At 35.8% G+C, this 24,766-nt stretch overlaps 2 protein-coding genes across 2 annotated transcripts in view; both read right to left on the minus strand.

The window, feature by feature from the left end:
- The window catches only part of LOC140141291 (receptor-type tyrosine-protein phosphatase F-like), a 122,354-nt gene extending 115,646 nt beyond the window's left edge, over positions 1-6,708 (minus strand). Inside the window, exon 1 of the mRNA XM_072163116.1 lies at positions 6,140-6,708. Coding sequence (XP_072019217.1) covers positions 6,140-6,233 — 94 coding nt within the window. The 5' untranslated portion in view covers positions 6,234-6,708. The remainder of the gene's footprint in view (positions 1-6,139) is intronic.
- A 1,703-nt stretch (positions 6,709-8,411) lies between these two features.
- Positions 8,412-24,766, minus strand: part of LOC140141292 (serine/threonine-protein kinase Nek8-like) — a 59,917-nt gene continuing 43,562 nt past the window's right edge. Inside the window, exons 6-15 of the mRNA XM_072163117.1 lie at positions 22,979-23,190; positions 21,940-22,019; positions 19,927-20,129; positions 18,863-19,007; positions 18,028-18,222; positions 16,506-16,656; positions 15,177-15,334; positions 14,176-14,337; positions 12,109-12,267; positions 8,412-10,834 (exon numbers count right to left, since the gene is read on the minus strand). Coding sequence (XP_072019218.1) covers positions 10,806-10,834; positions 12,109-12,267; positions 14,176-14,337; positions 15,177-15,334; positions 16,506-16,656; positions 18,028-18,222; positions 18,863-19,007; positions 19,927-20,129; positions 21,940-22,019; positions 22,979-23,190 — 1,494 coding nt within the window. The 3' untranslated portion in view covers positions 8,412-10,805. The remainder of the gene's footprint in view (positions 10,835-12,108; positions 12,268-14,175; positions 14,338-15,176; positions 15,335-16,505; positions 16,657-18,027; positions 18,223-18,862; positions 19,008-19,926; positions 20,130-21,939; positions 22,020-22,978; positions 23,191-24,766) is intronic.

Raw genomic sequence — 24,766 nt, forward strand, 5'->3', positions numbered from 1 at the left:
TGTTTTATGATATGGATATGAATAAATAAATAAACCAACACATTTTCCATCTTCATTATTTTATTTCATACCTTCTTAGTTGTTTGTTGCTTCTTTCCTATGTTTCTTAGGTTCTTTGTTTATCGACTTTCTTCCCTCCTGTTCAAAGTATTTTTTTTTATTAATATTTTATTCAACTTTACTTTTCTTTTCTTCTCCTCTTCTCTTCTCTTCTCTTCTCTTCTATTATATTTATTATATTTTATTTTATTTTATTTTATTTTATTTTATTTTATTTTATTTTATTTATTTCATTTCATTTCATTTCATTTCATTTCATTTCTTTTCATTTCATTTCATTTCATTTCATTTCATTTCATTTCATTTCATTTTTTCATTTTATTTTATTTTATTTTATTTTATTTTATTTTATTTTATTTTATTTCATTTTATTCTACACTCTATTTTATTTCATTTTAGTTTAGTTTATCTTCTTTTTTTTTCTCTCATTTTATATTTTTTTCCCCAGTACACCAGTGTTGTATTTCAAAATTGCACTTTTACATATTGCACTTTTACAATAATTGACAAGACGTTCCTGCACGCGCGGTTTGACATAATCGTGGCCAACAAAGCGGCCATGTTGAACAACCGGAAGCTTTACAGGAAAATGTGACAGATCTGACCTAGCACATTGTGCCACTTCCCTATTTACAAGTGTACGCATGAGGTGAAAATATTTACCTGGATTTATTGGGCATGATAGGCCTATTATCACGTATTTGAACAGTCTTATCTTGCAAAACATTGCCTTATTAAATGAGTACAGCAAAGAATGGCGACGACTTTCTTCCTTAAATTATATAAGATTTCGCTGTTTTAACCTGAAGGCTTGTTTTTTATTCAAATGCTATTAGGCCCTACTGTAAATAGAGCCTATATGTTTATATCGGATCACCATGATACCTAAATTTTATTGCCCATTTTAACTTGACTAAATCCTATAAAATGTTCAAAGTAGGCCTATGCTACATCTTAATTTGATGGTATGTTACGGACACATGCCCCGCATCAAAAATTTTATTTAAAACATATACATTTAAGGAATCGGATATTAACGTTTGCACAGTATTTTTGTGGGAGATAAGAGTAGGCCTAGCCAGACATATCGAATTGCATTCTGAATACGAGGAATGTCCTGATGATATCAAAAAAAAAAAATTTTAATTCGCGATATAGGCCTACCGGTAATACAAATTTTACGAAAATTATAAAAATTTGATATTTTTTTAATTTGTGATTAAGTAAAGTAAATCTAATGATATGTACTTAGGCCTAAAGTGTTTGTACTATAGTTGGTATGAAAGGCCGACGATCAATTGAAAATTGTTGACCTTTTATAATTATTGAAGAGACATTTTTTCCCAAAGAGACCTATATTCTTTTGGTGCTTTTTTTTTTGGGGGGGGTCCATATCTTCAATACGAAAGCTCAAAATTTTCAATTGATCGTCGGCTTTCCATCCCAGCTACATACACTACATATCATTAAATTTATAAAGTTTACTTTGAGGACTGTTAAATATCAAAATGTGTATTTATATCGCGAATTTCTAAAAATCCAAATAATTTGATATCAGAAGGGCATTCGGCGTATTCAGAATGTACTTCGATATGTCTGATCTGCTCTCATGTCCCACAAAAGATACTGTCAAAACTACCGGAGCCCTTACACAACCAATCGTTAATGTGCATGCAAGATGCTACTAATGCTGAAGTTTATATTTTTCCTACAGGTTCAAAGTACCTCTTTTACAACGACCTCCGATACATGCTTATTCCCATAAAAGGAAATGAATCGAGGATATAATTTTCTAAAGTATCTTAACATTGAAAGAAAGTGAATCACAAAGGTCATTTGTATTAAGTAGTAAAATAGGTTATTACAACCTCGAAGGCAGTATCTTGCAGCAAACCTTCGCAGGATTTCCTGTGACCAGGTTGCCAACCCCCGAACTGCCTCCGAACTGGATATCCGGAATCCGTATACACATGGTATTACAAACCATGATAATGGATGGGATGAAAATATTATCAGATTATTAGTTGCTTTGTTAATGACCTTAATTATTTTGATTCACAAACTTGTATATACTTGTATTTATTTGGATAGCCCTATTTGGCATACGGTTTTGTAGGCCAATAACAATTGATAGCTTTTCAAAATATTAATAATAATAATATCTTCACCAAACTTTCTGCATTGTCCGGGTTGTTGTTGTTGTTTTTGTTTGTTTTATATGGTGTTTTTTTTCTCTCCAATTCGGCAGTGAAACTTGTCGGGTTTTCTTTATAACGTTGTACACAAACGCGATATAGGAAAAGCTATAACATTATACTCTTTATTATGTTAATAATGTCCATCATGCTCTACATGTTTTGTGTATCTTGTAACATGTGTAAGGTTTTTTTTTCATTTAGCATCTTGTAAGTTTGAAGAACTATACCCGTTTACGGTTTTGTTATAGCCTTACAAATGTTACATGATGCTACAGAAACATTCATAAAAAAGAACAATTGCTGGGTGTTTTTGTTTGTTGGTTGTGTGTGTGTGTGGTTTTTTGTTTTTTTTGTTTTTTGTTTTTGGTTTTGTTTTTTTGTTTAGTGGTCCATATCTGCAAAATGATGATTCGACAATTCAGAATTTCTGTTGTTTCAACAGGAATAATCATGCAAGCAAGTGATTAAAAGTTGTGAAAAGCTCGTTTTCGGTTTAAAAAGTTCATAAATGACATAAATGACCAATGACAGCTGTATAGAAACACATCACAAAAAATAAATACCCCTTTTACGTGGCAATAACTTAAAATCATCACCCTTGTTAGTTTTGTAAATTATGATACCTCATTTATCTGGATAGCTCAAAATTTGTAGCCATGGTTACTCTTTGAATGAAAAAGATGCACTATAAGCTACTCAAGTCAGTGTACCATTAGATTCTCTATAAGACTAGTCAAGGATGCCATGCATCCAGCAACAAAAGCAACATTTCAATGGGTATAACTTTTGAATCTGCGTATTTTTCATTCAAAAGGTCACTTTGGCAACAGAGTTTGAGTTATTGGTATAAACGAGGCATCATCATTTGCAGAACAGAACTGTGTTTCTTTTTGCTATTTCAGTTTTAAAAGTTTCTGTATAAATTTGAGTTGCTATAGTATCTCGTAATGAGGGTGATTAATTTAGGTGTTGTGTATTATATTAACTGGAGATTCTCTATAACCATGATAACAATGCTGCGAGGGCTCTTCCATGTGTTGCCATTAGGGCTTTTGTCGAGTAGAATTTACATTGTCGACAATCGTCAAATCTCAAGATCAGATGTCGACAAGTTGTCGACAAAGTAATATATCAATAAAGTCCAAATATTAAGTTCAGAGACCATGTTTAATATGCGTCGTTTATTTAACCTCAAAATATTACCATATGCCCCATATAACCTCATATAGGCCCTACGCATCATATTGGAATATAAAATGGAAATCTGTGCACTTACGAATGAAATAGAAGACTGGTTCAGTTATTTCACGGTGAATAATGGCGATGGTGAGCATATCGTAAGCTTTTCTCTATTTTTTAACGATTAGTTTTTGTCGACAATTGGTCATGCTTGTCGACAATCAGGAAAATTGTTTTGTCGACAACAGCCCTAGTTGCAATACACCCTACTGAAGGCAAAAACAGTTTTGTTCATTTCAATATTTCAAACGCACATGGTAAGCTTAAATTTTCAATTAAAATTTCACAATTTTCTATGCAGGTAGGCCTATATATAACAAACTGATAATAGACAGATAGGAACCAGTGGAAGTTGTCAGTAACACTTTTAGGAACACTCTTATATAACTCGTGTCTCATAACCCGGTCTATTACCGGCGTGTTATCAAATTTAATAGCTTTGTATCTATATACCGTATCTTCCACCTTATCTCTAAATGTAAGAGTGAATTTCCACTCTTTCAAGAAGTTGAACGAAGGACAACCCATTTTTGAGTGGAAAACACTCTAAAATGAAAGAAAGTAGGCCTACATTTTCTTTAGGTAGTATTCCCCGTAATATTCACTCTTTTTGAGAGTATACAGGCTAGTTTTTTCAATCCTTTTGGAGTGAAATTTTTCCACTCAAAAAGGGGTTGTCCTCCATTTCACTCTCTCACTCTTTCCACTCGGTGTAGGGGCCTACAAACAGTAAAATCAGAATCAAAACATGCATGCAAGGTCTTCGAACAACTGCAAAATAAACCAGATGATTGCATATTAGGTCATGATGGTGCTTCATTATTACTCATCATACACATGAGTGCAATACTTACAGTGTATTTTAATTCTCTGCATGCTAGCCATGCGCTTCAACGAAAAAGTTTTGAAATATTTTCTCAAAATATCAAGAGCTATCTTAAGAACTACTGAACCAATACTAGGCTTGTTTGTACTCATTTAATGCATTTTTCATGCTGATTCCAAATATGGTCATGAAAATTTACATTTCTGAAATTTTGAATTAAAAAAATTGAAACTTGTCGTCTGCAGTCAACACCCGCGTGAAGAGAGTTAACATGGTTTATAATGCAACGTAAATAATTTTTCTTAATTACGCATGACATTGGACAACATTGTGATGTTTTATCATCATAAAGTCCCTTTACAAAGACACAGCTCCTAGATTGTACACAACCCCTAAATATAATTTTTTACTTTGAAAGATTAACATGATTTCGAATATGTCTTCAATGATCCTGAGTCCCTTTACAAAGACACAGCTCCTAGATTGTACACAACCCCTAAAAATATTTTTTTACTTTGAAAGATTAACATGATTTCGAATACTAGTATGTCTTCAATGATCCTGAGGTGACGCGTGTCTTATAAATAGGCCCCATGCCTACCATCACAGACCCTAGAAAAAAGGTCTGTGCTACCATGCATTACTTGAAATGTATGAAGGAAGTGTAATTTCGAACACATTTTCCGGTAGGCTTTGAGTAGAGGTAAATTTTAGGTGACTATTGGGGTAGGCCTACCGAGTGGGAGTAGGATATATTTCAAGAATTTAAAGTAATGTGAATTAATTTCGTGCAATTTTCCGTTTTTTACTGAAAATGCAGCTCTCGCGCTAAAAAAATTCTAATACCCAACGTCTTTTCAGTTTGAACGTTTTAAATACTAGGCCTATATGTAGGCCTACACTCTTTGAAAAATGGTTCTTGGCTGTCCTGTCCTGTCACGTAGAACCCTTAAAGGCCGCTCCATATCTGGAAAACACATCATATAGTTGGGAGCTGTGTAAAGTTTGGATGGTAGCCCTATAGAGGTGAACATTGACTTGATTACATTTTAAGCCTACTTAATTGGGTTGCCCTTGTAAGTTTGCCTGGTCAACTGGATGGGCCTTTAAGAGAAAAGGGTTTTTGAAAATTTAAAGAACCTCAAAATGGTACTTTCTGGCTTTTTTTTCAGAACCTTTTTTTCTTTGTAGAACCATTTTAGGTTCCACATACAGGGCAGCTCAAGAACCATTTAGGTTTTACTTAGAACCGTTTTCACCAAGTGTGTATAATAAATACTGTTTTAGATTGAGGTCCACTAAAACCTATTAAATATCCTGCATGCATTCCTTGCGTGTAAAGGTATAGGCATATATGCCTACATGTACTTTAAATAATTCCAATGAACTTTTATGTGCTTCCAAACTTTAGATACCAGCAGTTATTAGCAGACATGGTAATATTTGTTGACGTATGAGTATCTTTCAAGAATGTCTTTTATGAAAGTCTTTTAAGAATGGCTTCTTTTAAGACGTTAAAACGTCTCAAAAGAAGAATTCTATGAGTCAACTTGCAAATAAATCTTAAACAAATGGACGCGCAAAAAATGTGTGTGCAATTGACAAACTTTATGCATTCATCCATTAGGCCAAAGAAAATAACTTGAGTTCCCGCTCGCATTTGATTTATGCTAGCTGCGCGTTTGCTCGAGTAAAATTACAGAAGTTAAATTTTTTTGTATTTTTGAAGATGTTTGAAAGACACGGACATGACGAGTACGTAAAGATACAAAAGTGCGTACAAGTATTCCCTAGTACAACTTGAATGATTACTCACCTTGATCTTGTCCATGTGCTGCAATTATCGCACTAAGACAAACCAAAACACTTATTACTCTATGCCGACCACAAATATATCCTCGTAAACCCATGGTTATAATTCCACAATTTTCGGCCTACCAATAGTAGCACCTCATAAAACGATTCATAGGTTAATTCCTCATGATCAGAAATGTTTTTTGTCAAGTTTCACTGATATAATCACAGTTTAGGCACAAATTTTCAGTATATCTTCCGATGGTTTCAATCTGGCCTGTGGTGCAGTAGTATAGACAAGTTAGATCAGTAACGTCTTCAGGAAGTTAAGTAAAAATCTGTGTGTGGGTTCATAATCACTAACACTTTGCAAAAAGTTTGTTTCCGATATCTCCACTCGAGTCAGTTCCGCGCCTATCAACTCTGTGGCTATGTATATTCCATGTTTAATTCAAAATCACCGTCTATATATGATTCATCTATCTTAAGACATAATCGAACCCTAAGGCATGTCTGGAGATTTTTAAAGTTTAAAACACTTTTGTTCAGACTGTAAGCAATTCGCTTCGTTGACGATCTTTCCCTTTCAATTTCTTGCTGCTCGTGCGTGTGTTGAAGATATTGAAGTTTAAAAAACTTTTTGTCATGTGGTACAAAACTAACTTTAGCGTAGCAGTGTTTCTGGAAGTATTTTTTATAAATTGAATTTTATACTCATTTGATAAAATGCATTATTCTAATTCCTGGAACGCAGCGTTTATATTTGGAAGATTTATTTAAGGATGAAATTTGATTTAGTGTTTAAATTTAATTTTGACTTTCGACTAATAGTCGTTTAATATACACTACAGTATCCAGGATATGTATGTTTGAAATAAATATATAAAAATAATTGTTGCATTCATTATCATTCTAAAAAAAGAAATAAACACTTTCACAACTTTGTGACCTTCCCTTAACCCCAAGTTACATTGGAGTACTTCATAAACTAGGCCTATACTAACCAAATTGTTCTGTAATAGGCCTACAATCATTTATTAAACTCGATTTCATTCATTTCATTTTTACTTAGCTTTGCAAAACTTTTTCATTCATATCATTCTTTGAAAAAATTTTTAAAGGGATGGTTTTACACTTTCATAGCTTTGTGAACTTTCTGCCTACTTTAAACACCCATCTACCTTACCCTGGTTTTTGTATGCTTTTTTGAAAAATAATTAAATTAAATAAATTAAATAAATAATAAATAATAAATAAATAAATAAATAAATAAATAAATAAATAAATAAATAAATAAATAAATAAATAAATAAATAAATAAATAAATAAATAAATAAATAAATAAATAAATAAATAAATAAATAAATAAATTAATTAATTAATTAAAAAATAAAAATTTTGACAATGTCTTCAAAATATCATGAAGGAGTTATAATATCGAAACTCGTCTATATAAATTTCACCGCATGGGGAGATTTTTTTTTCACATGAGTATACTTAAGCCCTAACTAATCTACAACAGGAAACTGCCGGTGTTTCAAGGCAGCTTAATATAGCCCACCCTTTGGGAGCATTGGAGAGTAAGGGGTAGGGGGAAGGGAAACCGTGTGGCAATCCAAGGGTCAAATATATTACTTCCGTATTTCCTCATCATTGCTCTCAAAAGTAGAACAAAATAAAGTTAGTTTTAGAGTGCCTATGAAAATTTTTTGACAGACTCTGTTTTTGTTTTTTTATATTATGAAGATTATATCTTGTAAAGATTATGTGTCACAGGCTACCGTGGTACGCTCAGCATATTTGTGGAATCCACATTTCACTTTCAAAAAACGTCTATTTGTCTTCAATTTGTAAGTTATTTTTTTGGTTATTTTTTTGGAGAAAAAAACTTGTTATGAATTGATATGTTAAAAAATAAACTGAACTATATACCCAATTCACTGTCTCTACTTATTGGGTGGTTTTTAATACTACGATGGGTTGAAAAATGAAACTTAAGGATTTTATCACATGTCTGCATTCAAGATTATCCACGTTTGTCTTCAATGTCTTTTATTAGTCTGTTTTATCACATCATTTTACTTTTTCTTTTCTTTTTGTATAATGCATGACAGAACGAAAGAAGGAAAGAACGAAAGAAAGAAAAGAAAGAAAGAAAGAAAGAAAGAAAGAAAGAAAGAAAGAAAGAAAGAAAGAAAGAAAGAAAGAAAGAAAGAAAGAAAGAAAGAAAGAAAGAAAGAAAGAAAACATACTAATATCCCAAATAATATATCATAACAGCCATAATCATCAGTAGTTCTTGCTTCTATGTTATTTATTATCATGACACAATGTCCAAAGTGGTATAAAAATAGAGTAACCTCTTTAAATACATTTTGTTAAAAACCTCACAATCACATTTACAAAACTTATTTTGTCTAAAAATGTTAGTTACTGTTGCTAAATAAAAAAAATATTTACAGTATTTAAAATAAAATATATAAAATTCTACCAAAACACTGATTGGTAGCTATTTTATACTGTTATCATTATTTTGTTACTTTGGTACTTAGCAAACATAACTTTTTACAGAAAACGTTTTATTGTCGAGGTGTATGTAAAGGTATAAAACGTTTTACTAACATTCAACTTGATACAAACCATTCTAACATAAATGTTATTAATAGATTACAAAACATTTTCCAAAAATGTTTGCCAACAAAATATTTTAACAATAATAATAAATGCTGCTGAAATGCATTTTTATATAAAACGTTTTAAAATGTTTTCATGACCTCTATATAACCCCTCATTTAAATGTTATTAAAACATTTTACCAAAACAAAAATGTGTTTATAACATGTTTATGACATTTTAAAAACATTTTTGTGTTTAATGAGTATGCCATAGGAGTTATCCAATATCTCTCATTATCTTCAAGAGCCTTTTAGTGATTTAGCAGTCAAGTTTAATAGCTCAATCGATTAGGCGTTTGACTATGGTGCGAGAGGTTGCGGGTTCAAACCCTGACAGTGGTTAGTATGCTCTTGTGTAAAATTAAGTTAGCTTGAAATTCCCCCAGATAAGGAACTTAATGCTAATTGTATCGTTGTATTACAAAACTCTGGGAGCTGACCCTGGCTGCGAAGATCCATTGTGGAATGTCTACAGTCTGTCCACATAGAAGTACAAAGTAAACAGACCTCGGAAACTGGAGGTATGAGAATAATGCTGCACGATTTGTACTTGCCGAACGCATTACGTGTCATGTTTATTAACACGCAGTGCACATGATGCAAAGCATCGACTCCCGATGCCACATATTTGGTTTGTACTTCTATGTGGACAGACTGTAGGGTGTGTGCTTCTTAGCTGCAAGTCCCAGTGTTGTTGTTTAATTTTTTATGAACTGAAACTGGGCCACAGTTGTCAGCATCAACCTGTAGTGTGCTGAGGCTTATGAATCAACGTCTTTTGAATATTCCAATAGAGGGCGACATTACAGATTCCGTAATGATACGATGTACCCATGACTGAAAGATTGACAAGATAATATTAATAAAGTTAGCTTTAATCAAATTATTTTGTCCATTTCTGACACCCCTTCAATTATGCAATCTACAATTTGCCACATGACAAACCCAGATCAGTATCATAACAGTTTGGTTTTAAATTCACTACTTACACGGTCATCAAGTTTGAGGGTAGAGCCTCACAATGGCAATGCACATGAATGGGAATGGAACCACTCACCTGGGCATCTCACATTACACAGGCATGAGAGTGGCTTTGCTTGAAAAAGCTGATGTAGAACAAAAAAAGCTGAAAAACAGTGTGAATTGTCAAAAAAAGACCCACAGTTGGGCTGAAAATATAAATAAAAATATGTAAATTTGAATAATCAAAAAAGCTGAATTCAGCTATCAGCTGAAAAATCATCATGCTTGATTACATTGTGTGAAGTTTGGTGATTCTTCCTTTCATGTCTGTTTCCAGTTCGAGTCTCTACCCAATATGGTGGAACCATGCAAGGAGTGAATAAGGAATAGCTCAAAGGTCACACTTACAAAACCCCATGGTTTATATGGACCTCATGTTTCTCACATATTCTTGAGGGCTGAGCGTTGTACCCGTTGTCTGACAAATCATGCACAGTTTGAGTACCATATCACAACCAGGGTTGCCAAACCAACAATTTGGTAACTCAATTGGGTGACTTTTGAAGGTTTTCCCAGCAACTTTTTACAATTTCCTGTCCCACAGAAACCAATGGTTAGAAAAACATTGGGGGGACTTTTCAACATTGGCTCCTATGACATCCGGTAGTTTCTGCCCCATAGAAATCAATGGTTAAGAGAAAATTGGACAACTTTTCTATTACCGTATATGACCCACGATTCGGACTAAATTTTTAGGCAACCCTGATCACAACTGCTTTCTGGAAAACAGGGTGAGAATAGCAATTGTCTCATGCACTTCACGGAATGATTGACTCTCATTTAATGAAAGCATGTTTGCCTTTGAACATTTTCTTATTCATTTATGGTTTTCGTTAAATTTCTTCCTGTCACCATGGCATACTTAGCTCTTTCTATCCCTTTACTCAAGAACCGAAAAGTTTATAGGTAACAAAAACATGGTCCAACCACGTTACATTAGTCAATTAGTGGTCCAAAAGCTGGCTAAGATATGCTGTCTAGTCAGTGTTGTTATGGTGACTCCACACTCTCTTCCAAAGCTATATGACAAAAAAGAGTGAAAAAAACACATAAAATTAAACAGAGTTTAATAAATGTTTCAATAAAAACTTCCTCTTATTATGCATATGAAGAGTTCAGACCCGGGTTCAGATGCAAAAGTTTTTGTGACCCGCAGCACAAATGAGCCGTAAATTCCTAAATTGTATTCTGAGTTACGGTACAAAATGTGTACGAAGGTCATATTCATCGGTAACTTAAGCTGGCCCGACATCCGTCTCATTTCAATAGTCAAAATTAATCAATAATCCTATTGTTGAAGTGGATAATAAGCTTCTACCTCAGATGGCTATAGAACTTTTAATAGCTCTGGTCTTTGTTTGCTTATATTGCTAAATCCTGTTCAAGTGGTGGGTTACCAGGCATTGTATTTTGTACAGGTATGCATAACCAACAATTAACAATGAGAGAACTTTCTTAAACCTCGTTGACTTGGGGATGATTTGAAATGACTGCCAATTATGACTGTTTGATATTTATTGCCAACAATGTGGAAAGAGAGACACATGTAAAAACGTAAAAGCTATAATTTTGTTGAAGGATCAAAGTTTAACAAACCATATCCCTGCTTCTGGATATCGTTTGCAGTCAACTGCTATACAATTTTGAAGTTTATGATGTTTATTTTTTAATCACGAAATAAAACAAAATTGTTCGAGGGAGGAATTTACGGCTCATTCGCCGTGGACGGTCACATATAAGCAAGTGAAGCTGATCAAATATTTTTAAAAATAACAAGCTGTATTTCTGATAACATCTGAGATTTAATAATACACCACCATTTCATACATTTTATTATAACAATGGAAATATTAGTCAAAGGCATAGGGGATACCCATTTAATACTATAATATGTACACAGCATGCAGGTCTGTGTTATAACACAGCAAAAGAACAGACCTGTGTTACGTTAAATGGAATGGCTTGCATCGGCAACATTAGGCGCTGGTAATAAATAGCAATTTTCTTTGTTTTCCCCTATCTGTTTGGGCCAAAATTGACATATCTGATACTAATTAAAATTTATATTTTGTTGGAAAACAATATAATCATATTTCTTATGGAAATGTTGCAATAAGGCAAGCATGAGTAGATCTCTACAATTTCTTTTTCTTTACACTAGCTGGCCATAAAATGAGTTTGTTTTCTGTAAGCCACATGAATTGCTATATCAAAATTAAATGGTGTAAAATAAAAAACAAAACAAAACCAAGAACAAATTATAAATGTACACTAAATACAATACCATACTTACGTTTTGTTGCTATGAGTGTGTTACCATGACTGCAAGACACCGATATCACATTAAATGGATTGTCACTAGGTATTGTAACACGTTGTGGTGTTCCTGTGTTTTCCTCTGGACGACCTAATCTACCGCGAGATCCTTTACCCCATGAATACATATTGCCATCTGTATGTAAAAAATATGCACAAAGTATATTAGTATTTTGAATCTAAGCAACAATTACTTACAACTTGTTATTGTATCATACATTTTAAGTGGACTCATTAACCCTAACCCTACACATGGTTTTTTTTTGCTATCGGAAGGGAAAGAAGAAACGAAAAAGGAAAGAAGGGGAAGAAAGAAGCCACGCACAAGATCACCGACATGTAGCTGCCCAGGTTTGGCTGCCACAGGCAGCAATTCCCTGGGTATTTATGACTTAGGCTGATTGCGTCATCAAGTCACTTGGAATGCATGCACGAAGAGTGGTTTTAATAGTGAGCTTTAGTGAGACCTAGTTGGGTTAGGGTTAAAGGTTGTTTGCTTCCTGTTATTAACCAGTGGCGTACCGTGGCCGCCCCAACCCCGGGGGGCTGAAGAAGAAACAATTTTGCAGCCCCTTCCTTAACAGCCCGAAAAGGTTGACCCAATTTTTTTCACGGTCGTTTGAAAAAGTGAAAAAAAAAAAAAAAAAAAAAAAAAAAAAAGGATTTCAGGAGCTAGCGCCTAAAAGCAACCTTTTTCAAATTTTTATGCTTTTTCAATTTTTGGCGCCTTTTTTATTTGCTAATTCGTTTTGCACCCCTCGTTTTTGCCGCCCCTGTTTTTGCCGCCTTCTTCTTCCGCCGCCTTCGCTTTTTGCCGCCTTACTTTGACCCCAGGGGCTGGCGCCCAAAGCCCCCCCAAAATACGCGCATGTTAACACTCATAATTGCTATTACTTTTCATTCATCAACAATTCAACACTTTTTCCCACAACTTCTTGGCAGCAATCAGTTACTCAGACAATTTGTGCCATTTGTCCAAAACCTTATTAGCTTTCAATAGAGTTGAAATGGCAGATTAATAAAACTTGGAGAAAAAACCTGAAACCTGAGACAAGTATACCAACAGAGATCGGAAGCATAGCCCGAGCCCATCCATTGCTGTGTGCAACGTCCGGTTAGGCATTGTTATTTAAATAACATCCATTTAATCTATTTAAAGTTGCTCATGACATAGTGTTTTATTTCCTTAATGAATTGCAATGGTTAAAAATCATGATGTAGGTCTCAATAATATGTAGTTTGAAGCACAAGTTTGTTACATTTTTGTCAAATTTCGATATTACAGCAATTTTTCTACATTTTAGCTACAAATTGTGTATTTTAACATCAAAATAATGATATGATATGAATGTGTCAGTTACACAGATCAGACAAATCTTTACTACGGATATTTATTGCAAGCCGTTTTCTTGCGTATTGAAGCACAAAATCAGCCAAATCAGGCTAAGCAGACGCGAGTTGGCACAATTCAGTTGTTCACAATAGTGCTTCCGATCTCTGATATTCTTGTCTCAGCTGGAAACCAACTGCATGGAAAGACATTCTAAAGACCTCAGTAGTGCAATTCAGGGATAAAACCACTACCGGTATGTTTACCTTTTTCCCCACCAATAAGATAAGGCTTAAAGGTAAACACGCAGAGTAGCTTGTAAAGGAAGGGGAGGGGGTTAAGGGGACAAATCCATGTTCACATGATATATTGCTAATGTCTCTTTTGAAGCGATTGGGCCAGACTTCTCAATATAATGTTGTTGCAGGGTATCGCTACGTCTCCTCAACAGGGAGTCTGATTACCTTCCTGGCACTGAATAAAGCTGGTACCATTTTACACCTAGGTGGGAAGAGGCAAAAAGGGGTAATTCGCTTATGTGCACAACATGTTGATGCTGTGAAGACTCAAACTAGATCCCAATGATTATGAGTTCAAATCGAAGACCGCTGCGCCACCATGCCGCCCGCTCAGTTGGGTACAGAATGTGCAAAAAGATACCGGAACAATTAAAAAAAAATTGAGAGCAGCAGTTTCAAATTTCTTGCCACCTACCTGCTGTAAGAGCGACTGTAAACATGTCACCACACGCTATATCAACAATTAGACTATTCTGTGGTACAGCTGGGAGACAGGCTATCCGTGGTAATTTATTCGCTGTTTGACATCCTAGTTGTCCAAACTGGTCGGATCCAAGAGTTAAACAGCGCCCATTTTCTAAAATAAGAGAATTAGTAAAATGTCAGTTAATGCCCTGCATGCTGGCCATAGCCTTCAACATAGAGAGTCCATGTTTTGAGATATTGTCTCACAATGTCACAAGCTAGCTTAAAGGAGTATTTCGTGATCCTAGCATCCTCTTTTTATGACATTTTCAGTAGATATGCACGAAAAAAGCTTATTCCCAAAATTTCAGTTGATTCCAATTTTGCGTTTTCGAGTTATGCATGATTATGTGTATTACACTGCTCCATAGACAATGCGTTGTAATTTCGTTCTGGTATCTTTGCTAAACGAATTAATCTGCAAGAAATTTTTTGTAATAAACATTATGTAGCCAGAGGTTTCCAGCGATATAAAAATCTCAAATTTTTTTGTGAAAAGTGGGGGGATGAGGCTGTGGACCACAAAATTCCCTTTAAGAACCACTGAACCAAAGCACCCACTATCGTAAGTGTAGTAGAATGCAATACCTGCCATTTGCAACATTTCAATAAATGTACTTACTTTTAACCAATAACACTAGAATAAATACCCAACTACATGTAAAGGTCATATCTTGGGGTTAGCTTAGTGGCCATCAGGAAAGTATACAGAACATCAACACTTTACAATGAGCATGATGAGGGAATTGTGCTGCAAACAACAGGTGTTTTACAAAAGGCAGCTATTACATTCTACTGCACTTACGATAGTGTTGCACTCTGCCGACGAAATATGGTCATAAAATTTTTTTAATCTGATACTTGTCGTCTGCAGTCAACACCCGCAGGGAGAGAATTAATAAATGATAAAAATGATGAATATAAACAGCAATAGACTCCACAAATACCTACCTGTAACTATGGCAGAATGAGATGTTCCTATGGCAACACTTTTGATTGACAACTGTGGGAGTGGCCAGGACCTAGCCTGTCTCAAACTCCATGAATGCTCAATTTGCTCTATGGTCGCATCAGACTGTGAGGTTAGGTCTAGACCTAATTTATTGCACCTGAAAATAAATGGGGAAATGGAAAATAGAGAATGTGACGCGGTCACTAAAAAGAATGTCTATGATATTGTCGGCAACTTCTGTATGGCATATAGCACTAAATCCCAATTGATAACAGTGGCGCATCATGGCCACTCCTACCCGGGGCTGAAGAAAATTCAATTTTGCCGCCTCTTCCTCAACAGCCCGAAAAGGTTGACCCAATTTTTTTTCGGTGGTTTGAAAAAGTGAAGAGAAAAAAAAAAAGAAAAAAAGGATTATAGGCGCTAAGCGCCCTAAAAGCAACACATTTTGATGTATAGTACCATTTTTTCAAAATTTTTTATACTTTTTCATATTTTTTCCACCCTTTATTCTTTACTAATTCTTTTTGCCCCCCCCCCTTCTTCATCCGCCGCCCTCTTTTTGCCACCCTTCTTCTTCCGCCCCTTCGCTTCCGCCTTCGTTTTGGCCGCCCCTGCTTTTTACCCGGAGGCTACCCCAAAGCCCCCAAAATATGCGCATGGATAACAGGGCAATTATGTCAAACTTGTCAAAGTAATTATTGTATCTCACAAGTAAATGAGACACATGGGGTTGTGGACTTAACACGGTTTGGAAATAAGCTCTTCAAATATTGCTTTGTACTTTCAAATTTCAAATTATAATACATTTTGATTTTAGTATTAGCGATGGAGAGATCCCCAATTCCCCACCAATGTGCACTTCGGAATTGGGAATCAATGTTAACGCAGACAACAACACATTACAAGCACCCTACACACACAACATCGTGCCCTTCATGCACACACACTTAACTAAAAACTTGCTCACTCCGCAATCATCTCCCATGTGCTTTGTAGAGAGTATTATTGATGCGGATCACAGAGAGCACATTGATGCACATTGGTACAGATCTCGTCTCCTTTGTAAAGTCACCCTATGTCTGCTATCGTACAAAGTACATACTGTGGTGTTTTCCAGTTTTAATCACAGTGAAATGCATTATGGGAATAAGCAAGTCATCAATAAATTTATATAGATTTAAAATAATGGTTAACAATTCTAAGTCAAAAATGTCAAATATTTGGAACTTTCAAAGAATTAAACACCAATGAAAGAAGAACCTGTGCAGGTAAAAAAAATAAATAAATGCAGTGATGTTTTAAAATTATAAAAAACAAGTGATTACCTATTGCTTCCACAGCATAACAGCTTGTGTTTACTTGTCAGTAGCAGTGAGCAGTCTAACCCACAGAATACAGAGCGGATTTTATGTCGGTCTGGTACTTGGACGGATTGAGGGGAAGCATATGGATCTTGACTGTTGAGTCCCAAACGACCTGTAAAAAAACCACATCATTTATAGGTTAATAATTGTGTATACTTGTTGCGAGAGATAGATGGAACATACATGTATTTTGGATATGGATTATGAACATATATGAGCACAATTCAGAAATGCGCATTGATAAGGATCTCTCCTCCCATGTAGATTCACTAATACTGAAATCAAATTTGGCAATATCATTTATTAGTTTGTGACTGACATGTACACTTGTTGAGAGAAATAGATGGAGCATATTTACTGGGATAATGAAAACATATGAGCACAATTATGATATCATTAATCACCCATTGGCGTAATGAAGTTGTAAAGTGGAGGGATGTTATTCGGGTCACCCACCTTTAAAAAGAATGTTTCAAACAAACAAACAAAGTAGCTTATACTGTAAACATGGTTCGTTTTGAACAATTCAAGTGCAAAATGATGTTGATCTACTCACATTTTCAGTGACGTTTAGTAGCTTATAGTTTGTTTGGCTTATAATTGGAAAACAAATGAGACCCAAAATGAGACCCAAAATACTGTGTATTGATATGAAATGGCATACATTTTACAAACAGTTGGGTGCAGCACTTACGCCAGTTGACAATCTATTACCATTATCTCCTCTACCCCAAGCAAATACTTCATGGTGACAGCCATTACATGGGCCTGTTCACAAGACACTTGTTACAACCCAATAATCAATATTATCTTGACAGAGTCAAAGTACCATTGACCTTTTCAGTAAATCCCATAAGCCTTTGCGAGTACACCTGTGAACTTGTCATTTGACAATGCGCAGTAACAATGTTCGATAAACAATGTGCGCATCGGCGCAGATCAGCGTGACATCAAATGAGGAGTTCTCAGGTGTACTCGCAAAGGCTTATGGGATTTACCGAAAATGTCAATTGCTTACCATTATCTCCTCTACCCCAAGTAAATACTTCATGTTCATTGGTGACAGCCATTACATGGGCCTGTTCACTGGACATCTGTAAGGTCTCATAACCCAGTATTGCGGCATTATCTCAAAAACACTATTACTTACCAGTGTTTACTAAGAGACCATATTGACTGCATAGTACCAAAAGTGGGTAAGCGCAATAGCTGCCCTGTGAATATTTGGTAATTTTACACATAGTATATTGCACTCATCTATACATGGCAACTACACATGGCAGCTATTGCGCTTAACCACTTCTGGCACTGAGCAGTCGATACATCATGTCGTGATTTTGACCCAGTGAAAATTAGACATAGAATTTGCAATTCTGTATAACAAATAGTCATTGGAAGAATTTTGGAGCCAAAGTTGGGCCAATTTGAGGAAAATGTTTCATTTGACACACCATTGTCCAGAGAGTAAACACTAGTAGCTTACCATTATCTCCTCTGCCCCATGCAAATACTTCATGTTCATTGGTGACAGCCATTACATGGGCCTGTCCACACGACACCTGGTCTACTTCATAACCCAGTAATGCCTCCACTATCTTGGCTTGCGAGACATCATGGTAGTTGCCATGTCCTAAGCATCCATGTGCACCGCTACCAAAGGTCATTAATATACCACGATCTGTAACATAGGAAATCAAGTTTGGCATTATAGAAAAAAAAAATTAATTTGTGTACATCGTGGAACATTCAACTACGCTTGTTACTCTGCGACTAATCATGCTAATACACGTGCGTACAACACTACTCTACGCGTCCATATATGCGAGGTTATCTGCGTACAACAGCTTACTATGCAAAGCCATGCAAAGAGTATGTTCCACGATGTACATGAATTAAATACGGTAATTTTTCTATAGTAAATGTAGATTTTATTACGTAACATCTAGAAATATCTCACAGGTCATACATAATGAAAAATTGTGGTTGATAACATTGACCCGCATGAAACATGTTATATCATAAGGGGGTACCAAATCTATTGCTCTATCAAGTAATGAATAATAGAGTCTACAAATACAAAGATATAGATCCTTCCTATAATTGGCACTTTCCTGTTGTTGATGGGGTAAACATGGATACCACATACTATAAAATAACAAAAGCAAGGATAAGGAGGGTATCACATGATTATAAAATAACGAAAGAGAGGGCAAAAAGCATGTGATATCCATGCTCACCCATCAACAGCAGGAAAATGTCAATAATAGGAATGGTCTATTGTGTACAAGGGAACATACCCAATGTAGTTGTATACATACCTGTAAGACAAGCAGTGAACATGTCCCCGCATGACACATGTCGTATTGTAACGGCTGACTGGCCTTCCAAATACCTTGGTACAAATGTAGGAATTTGTTGTTCTGTGGCACCAGGTAACATAGCATCATTACCAACACTGGGAGACTGAACGAAAATAAGTGCAAAATACAGGCATTTAATAAATTTGAGCAGAAAGGATCTATTTCAGATCTTCACATTCACAGCCAAATTCTTATTTCTGATGCCCACAGATGTATACTGGGCAGTTACTCTAGAGTACCCATGCAGGTACTCTAGAGTACACACATCAAAATCAGGAATATACATTGCCGCTCGAGGCGCTCAAACACTGGTACTGGACTGGTGCTGAACTGGTAGCTGGGCAGCAGTGTACCTGTATGTATCCAGCCACCTCAAGACAATGCAGTTGTGGATTGTTATAGGGCAATTTCACAAAAGGTCACTAGTTCAAATCTGCCTCCAGAAAACATGATGCATGGAACAAGTACAAACCAAAGGAGTCAATCAATATCACTTCAACTGGGGATTTCTTTTGTGCTTTACGCACATCATGTCTTCTAGGCAGATTTGAACTAATGACCCGGGTGGCACTTACATTACGTGATGGACACCATGATCATGTATGGACTCTCGAAACGAGTATTACTCAGCGCATGCAAAACATACCCTCATCAAGTATGTTACCATTTTTTAACACTAAGAAAGTAAAAATTCATGTTCAGGTTCTTGTTTAATATTAAGTAGTTTGATGTTTCTTAACGTTTTACCTTACGATTTGTTCTGATAGAAGCCAAACATTAAGCCTATTTCACCCTTTTTTATTTTGCCATTAAACTTTGGTACCCTAAGCAAGTATTTTGCTTGGAAAAGTATACCCTTTTTCCTGAATTTTGGTGTTTTTGACACCCTAAACAGGTACAGCGCTGTACCTTGAAATACAAGTGCCCCCCCCCCCGGCTAATGACCTTTCTTGAAATCGCCCTATACATTAGGGACATGCAGTCTGACAGGTAATGTGACCCTATAACCCCAGTACACTTACCTCCCAGATAATCAGCCTTCCATTTTTGGTAACACCAGCTTTCTGTGTCCTCCCTGTTGAAACCTGTGTGATCTGTGTATCACTGTGTGGTAGAGGTAATCTCACAGGTGATGTGACCCCATGACCCCAGCAATAAATAGATGACAAAGGTTGTACTTTTGCTAAACCAGTGCTGCCATCAAGTACTACACTTGCCATGGAACCTGTGTGAATAATAATATGATAGGTCAAGGATTATGAAACTTTGTGCTTTTTATTTACAGGTAATACAGCAGGTCAAACAGTTTTGTGCTATTTTTGTTACAATACCCACACACATTTGAATTTTACTGGCCATACAGTTGACTCTTTAAGTTTAACTGTGTGGAGCATTAACTTGCCCTATACCTCTAACAGCTGATGTAGGTTTTTTTTATAAGCAGGGTTGCCCCTGCTGACCCTACAAATGGTCCTGGTTCTAATAGAAAATTGCCCTAGGTTATTAAGGCCAAATCACCTTCAGAACAGCATGGTATTCATTTCTGCTCTGCATTTGCTGCAGGATGATATCAAATTGCTGCTGGTTCACAACAAAGACATATGGACCATAGGCAATTTTTTTAAAGGTGGTACCCCTGCTTCAGAAGATCTTATTTCAACCCCTGGTTTTTAATATCATTTGTAATCTATAATTGAAGACTGAATTAAAAATGGATAATTACCAAATTTCTGTAGCCATTTATATCACATCTGCTTACGGAACTGGCACTTGCAGTATAATTAGTGGAAGAAGGGCCCAACTCCAGCTCGTATTAAGACCGGTACCGTTGCCATGGGAACATCATATATAATTTCGAATGTATGTTGTACTGTATGTTCATGTACTTAAAGGGGCATTTCGTGATCCACACCCTCATCCCCCCACTTTTCCCATAAAAAGTTGAGATTTTTACACCACTGGATACCTCTGGCTACATAATGTTTATGTACCAAATATTTCTTGCAGATTAGTTCGTTTAGCAAAAATATCGCCAAATTTGAATTTCGTTCTGGTGCACCAGAACGAAATTACAACACATTGTCTATGGAGCAGTGTAATACACATAATCATGCATAACTCGCAAACGCAAAATCGGAATCAACTGAAATTTTGGAAATAAGCTTTTTTCGTGGATATCTACTGAAAAATGTCATAAAAAGAGGATGCTAGGATCACGAAATCCTCCTTTAAGCTCCCCTGAAGATGAAAAATTCTGTCTAAAAACTTTTTCAAATATTAAGTTTTTTCTTAATATCTGAAAAACAGTTTTGATGGAGTTGGGCCCTTCTTCCACAACAAACAACAACAACAAAAATGTATAAAGTGCCAATATACAAAAGTCAATTGTTCAAAGGTGCTGAAAGGCAGATTCAAAAAGGCTTGTTGGAACAGATGGCATTTTAGCAACTTTTTGAAAATGCCAACAGTCTGAGCATTCCTAATATGGGTGGGAAGTTTGTTCCACTCTTTTGGTCCAAAGCATGAAAAAGATCTGTCTGCGAATGACACACTATGGGTTCTGAGTTCAAGAAACTGAGAAGATGATGTTGATGACCGTAGTTGTCGATGAACCGGTTGTGGCTGAAGCAAATCAGAGATGTAACAAGGAGACAGTTTGTGGTGAGCTTTGTACACCAACAGGAGGACTTTGAAAATGATGCGTTGCTGTATGGGGAGCCAGTGGAGTGCAACAAGTTCATGAGTGATTGAGTCAAATTTTCTACGCTTAGCGATGATCTTGGCTGAAGTGCTTTGTACATTTTGGAGTCTGATGATGAGAGATTTGCCAATGCCTGTTAAGAGGCTGTTGCAATAGTCCAGTCTGCTGGTAACAAGGGTATGCACGACTAACTTAGCGGCTCCTGTTATAAGCATTTTGCAAGCCCTACTGATGTTGATAAGATGGTAATTATTCAATTATTATGTCAGTGATAAGATATCACTTTAATCTTATCACCTGCTATCTTTTTACAGTTTTCAGAGTCTTATCTTACCTCTATGTGATGCTCTTGAACTGTTTCCTCTGCTTCCTCCTTTGCCATCAGAAGTCTTCCTTAGTGATGGTCTTGGAAGTCTGAAAATATATCCAAAAAAATTATAACAGAACTTAAGGTTGCTGGGGTTTTGCAGCAAGGTTCCTGAATCACTTTAAGTAAACACAGTTGTCTATTTCTGACAAGTTGAAACACTACCAGTGCTGTGACACTTGTATTCAATCCCTGTATAAAAAGTTACTTCATGGCAGTTTGAATTGACAGTTGCTAGGCAGTTTAGTACACAAAGTAATGCTTAGCCTAAAATTTACGTAAGTGTGCACGACAACAATGTGCGTACCCCATATTTGATTGACAGTTGCTAGGTACACATAGCCTAGCAACTGATATAATAAACCATTTTTAACAATCAGGGACTTGCAGCTAAGAATTAGTGCACACCCTATTCAAAGCCCAATAAACCTTAGCAGCCAGGATCAGTTCCCCAAGTTCTTGTATGCTTAAACCGAGACAATTAAACAAATAGTTCCTTGCCCAAGGAATTTCAATGCAGCTATATTTTGACTTTAGTCAAGGACTCAAATTCATCAGGCCCTGCTACACTAGAATGAAAATTCAGCTGTGTTGGTATACTCCATTTGGTATAATCCATGACACAGCAGCATCTGTGTGTGATACACGCGTCACATGACCAAAGCCTGTGTATCTGTAAGGAGCAGTAACTTTGCGCACTTATACACTGCCTTTGATCACACATCTATCATATGCCGATGCTACTGTCTGCAGGAAGCCAAATGGACTTATTAAAAAATATAACATGATTTAGTATTTTAAACTTTTGATCTCAACACAATATTATATGAACCTAAAACTTGCTGTCACAGCTCTGACCTTGGGAGACTGACAACCCAAGTTAGGAATCAGTGACTTTGTGGACACTTGACCCCAAAACTTTTTGTTGTACACTAACTTGTACTTTGAGGTATGTCTAATCTTATATTGAGATCAAAAGTTCAAGACTCTGCTAAAGTCTACTTACTTTGTTGAGCACTTGACCCTTCCCATCTCCATGTAGACTTTAACCAAGGCCTTGATAACAATAGGCTCAGCAATGACTTGATTTACTGTTGGCCGTTTATCAGGATCCAGATGCAACATATTCAATAAAAGTTTCTTGAGATCCTCACTATACTGATCTGAGATCGGTGCAACAGCACCTCGCATGATCTTCATAACCAAGGCTGGCAAATTCTATGACAAAAATACATGAATGTTTATGAATTAAAATCAATTGAGGCAGAATCAAAGAGTACCGGTTCCGCTATATTTGCATGTTGCTCATGGAAGCAACTTAATTAAGGTCGTGCATCATGAATTGGGGTATAGGAAAAGGGTGGAGGCGTTACATTTTTTCATTTTATTCGGGACGTTTTGTCCCAGATCTCCAAGAATGGTACTGAACTAGTTTTGGTCTCATTTTGTTACTTATTTATCTTGCTCAAATTGTGGAGAGAAAGAACTTCACACTTTGTTTACTTCTTGAGATATTGCAATTCAAAGGATGTGAAGTCAGGGGTGGAGGATCCTACGGTTGAGGATCCTACGGTTGAGGCATGTGTTAAAGTATAGGGAATGTTGATTTTTAGCGCCTCACAAATATATTTTTTACTGTAACTTCATAAGTTCCATAACCCAGCAAGGTATTGAGATGGATTATGTACCATTGTTTTGGTATTTATGTCTAGTTTGAAATGTGACCAGTTTTACTCCAAGCTAAGTTGATTTTTTGCAAGTGTGCTGCATTATGTGTCATGGGTTCTAGGATTTTCCTATACGTCACTGTGTTAAGTATTCATTTATGGTCCGAAATGTTCTGAAGGTCATATTTTTTGAAGGAGTTACCCCACTGCTGTAAAAGTTAACATTTTTTGGATGGAAATTTTATGAGGAATTCAAATATGCCACCGGTTTTTGTGTGGGGCATGGAGGAAAAATCATAAAAATTATGTACAACTTTTGAACACCCTGTATCTCAGTAAGGCAACATAACTCATCATGTTACAAGTTTGCTTTTTTTGAAAGCCTACAATGTTATTAGCACATCTAAAAAGGTTTTAGTAGAACAGGTGTTTATGATAGTAAATAAGAGAGGAACAAAATAGTATACTTTTTGAACTAAAATTTAACTTTTCCACCCTATATATGACATTTGTGGCACCCTGTATATTGACCAATTGTTTGTATGTGTGTATTCCTGGTACTTTAAGCTTTATAGTGATATATAATTTTATAGGGTTTTGTTGAACAGTTTATGAATTACATCAGTTTAAGTACAAAAACATGTAAATTGTTCAATTTTTTAGTATGTAACACATTTGGCCCCCAATTCATGGCGCACAACCTTAATGTTTCTCTGGATTATTTCGCGATGCACCCGGCAAACTTTATTCCAAGTGTATGGTTGTTTGCACTCAGTGCGTTGTGCCAATACGTGTGCTAAGCGCTGGATAATGCGCAAGTTTAAAGTTTTCCCTCATCAATAGACTACAAAGGAATGTCATGGCGTAAGCTTCATGGCATAAGACATATTTCAAACTCTCAAGCAAAACACGGTTGCAACGAGTATGATAATGCATGTGGCAGAACAGCGTAACTCTACTTAAGTTTTATAGTTCTTTCCTATTGGATACCATTGCTATATTTATAAAATACTCTTATGATATGGCAGAGTCACTTGACTATTTGTTTGCTAACAAAATATTTTCTCAGTGCAGCATGTAACTAGAGAAAAGTCGTTTCGCTACATTAATTGATAAACATTGCAAAA

The sequence above is a fragment of the Amphiura filiformis genome, chromosome 19 (genome assembly GCF_039555335.1).
Source record: "Amphiura filiformis chromosome 19, Afil_fr2py, whole genome shotgun sequence".
Taxonomy (NCBI): domain Eukaryota; kingdom Metazoa; phylum Echinodermata; class Ophiuroidea; order Amphilepidida; family Amphiuridae; genus Amphiura; species Amphiura filiformis.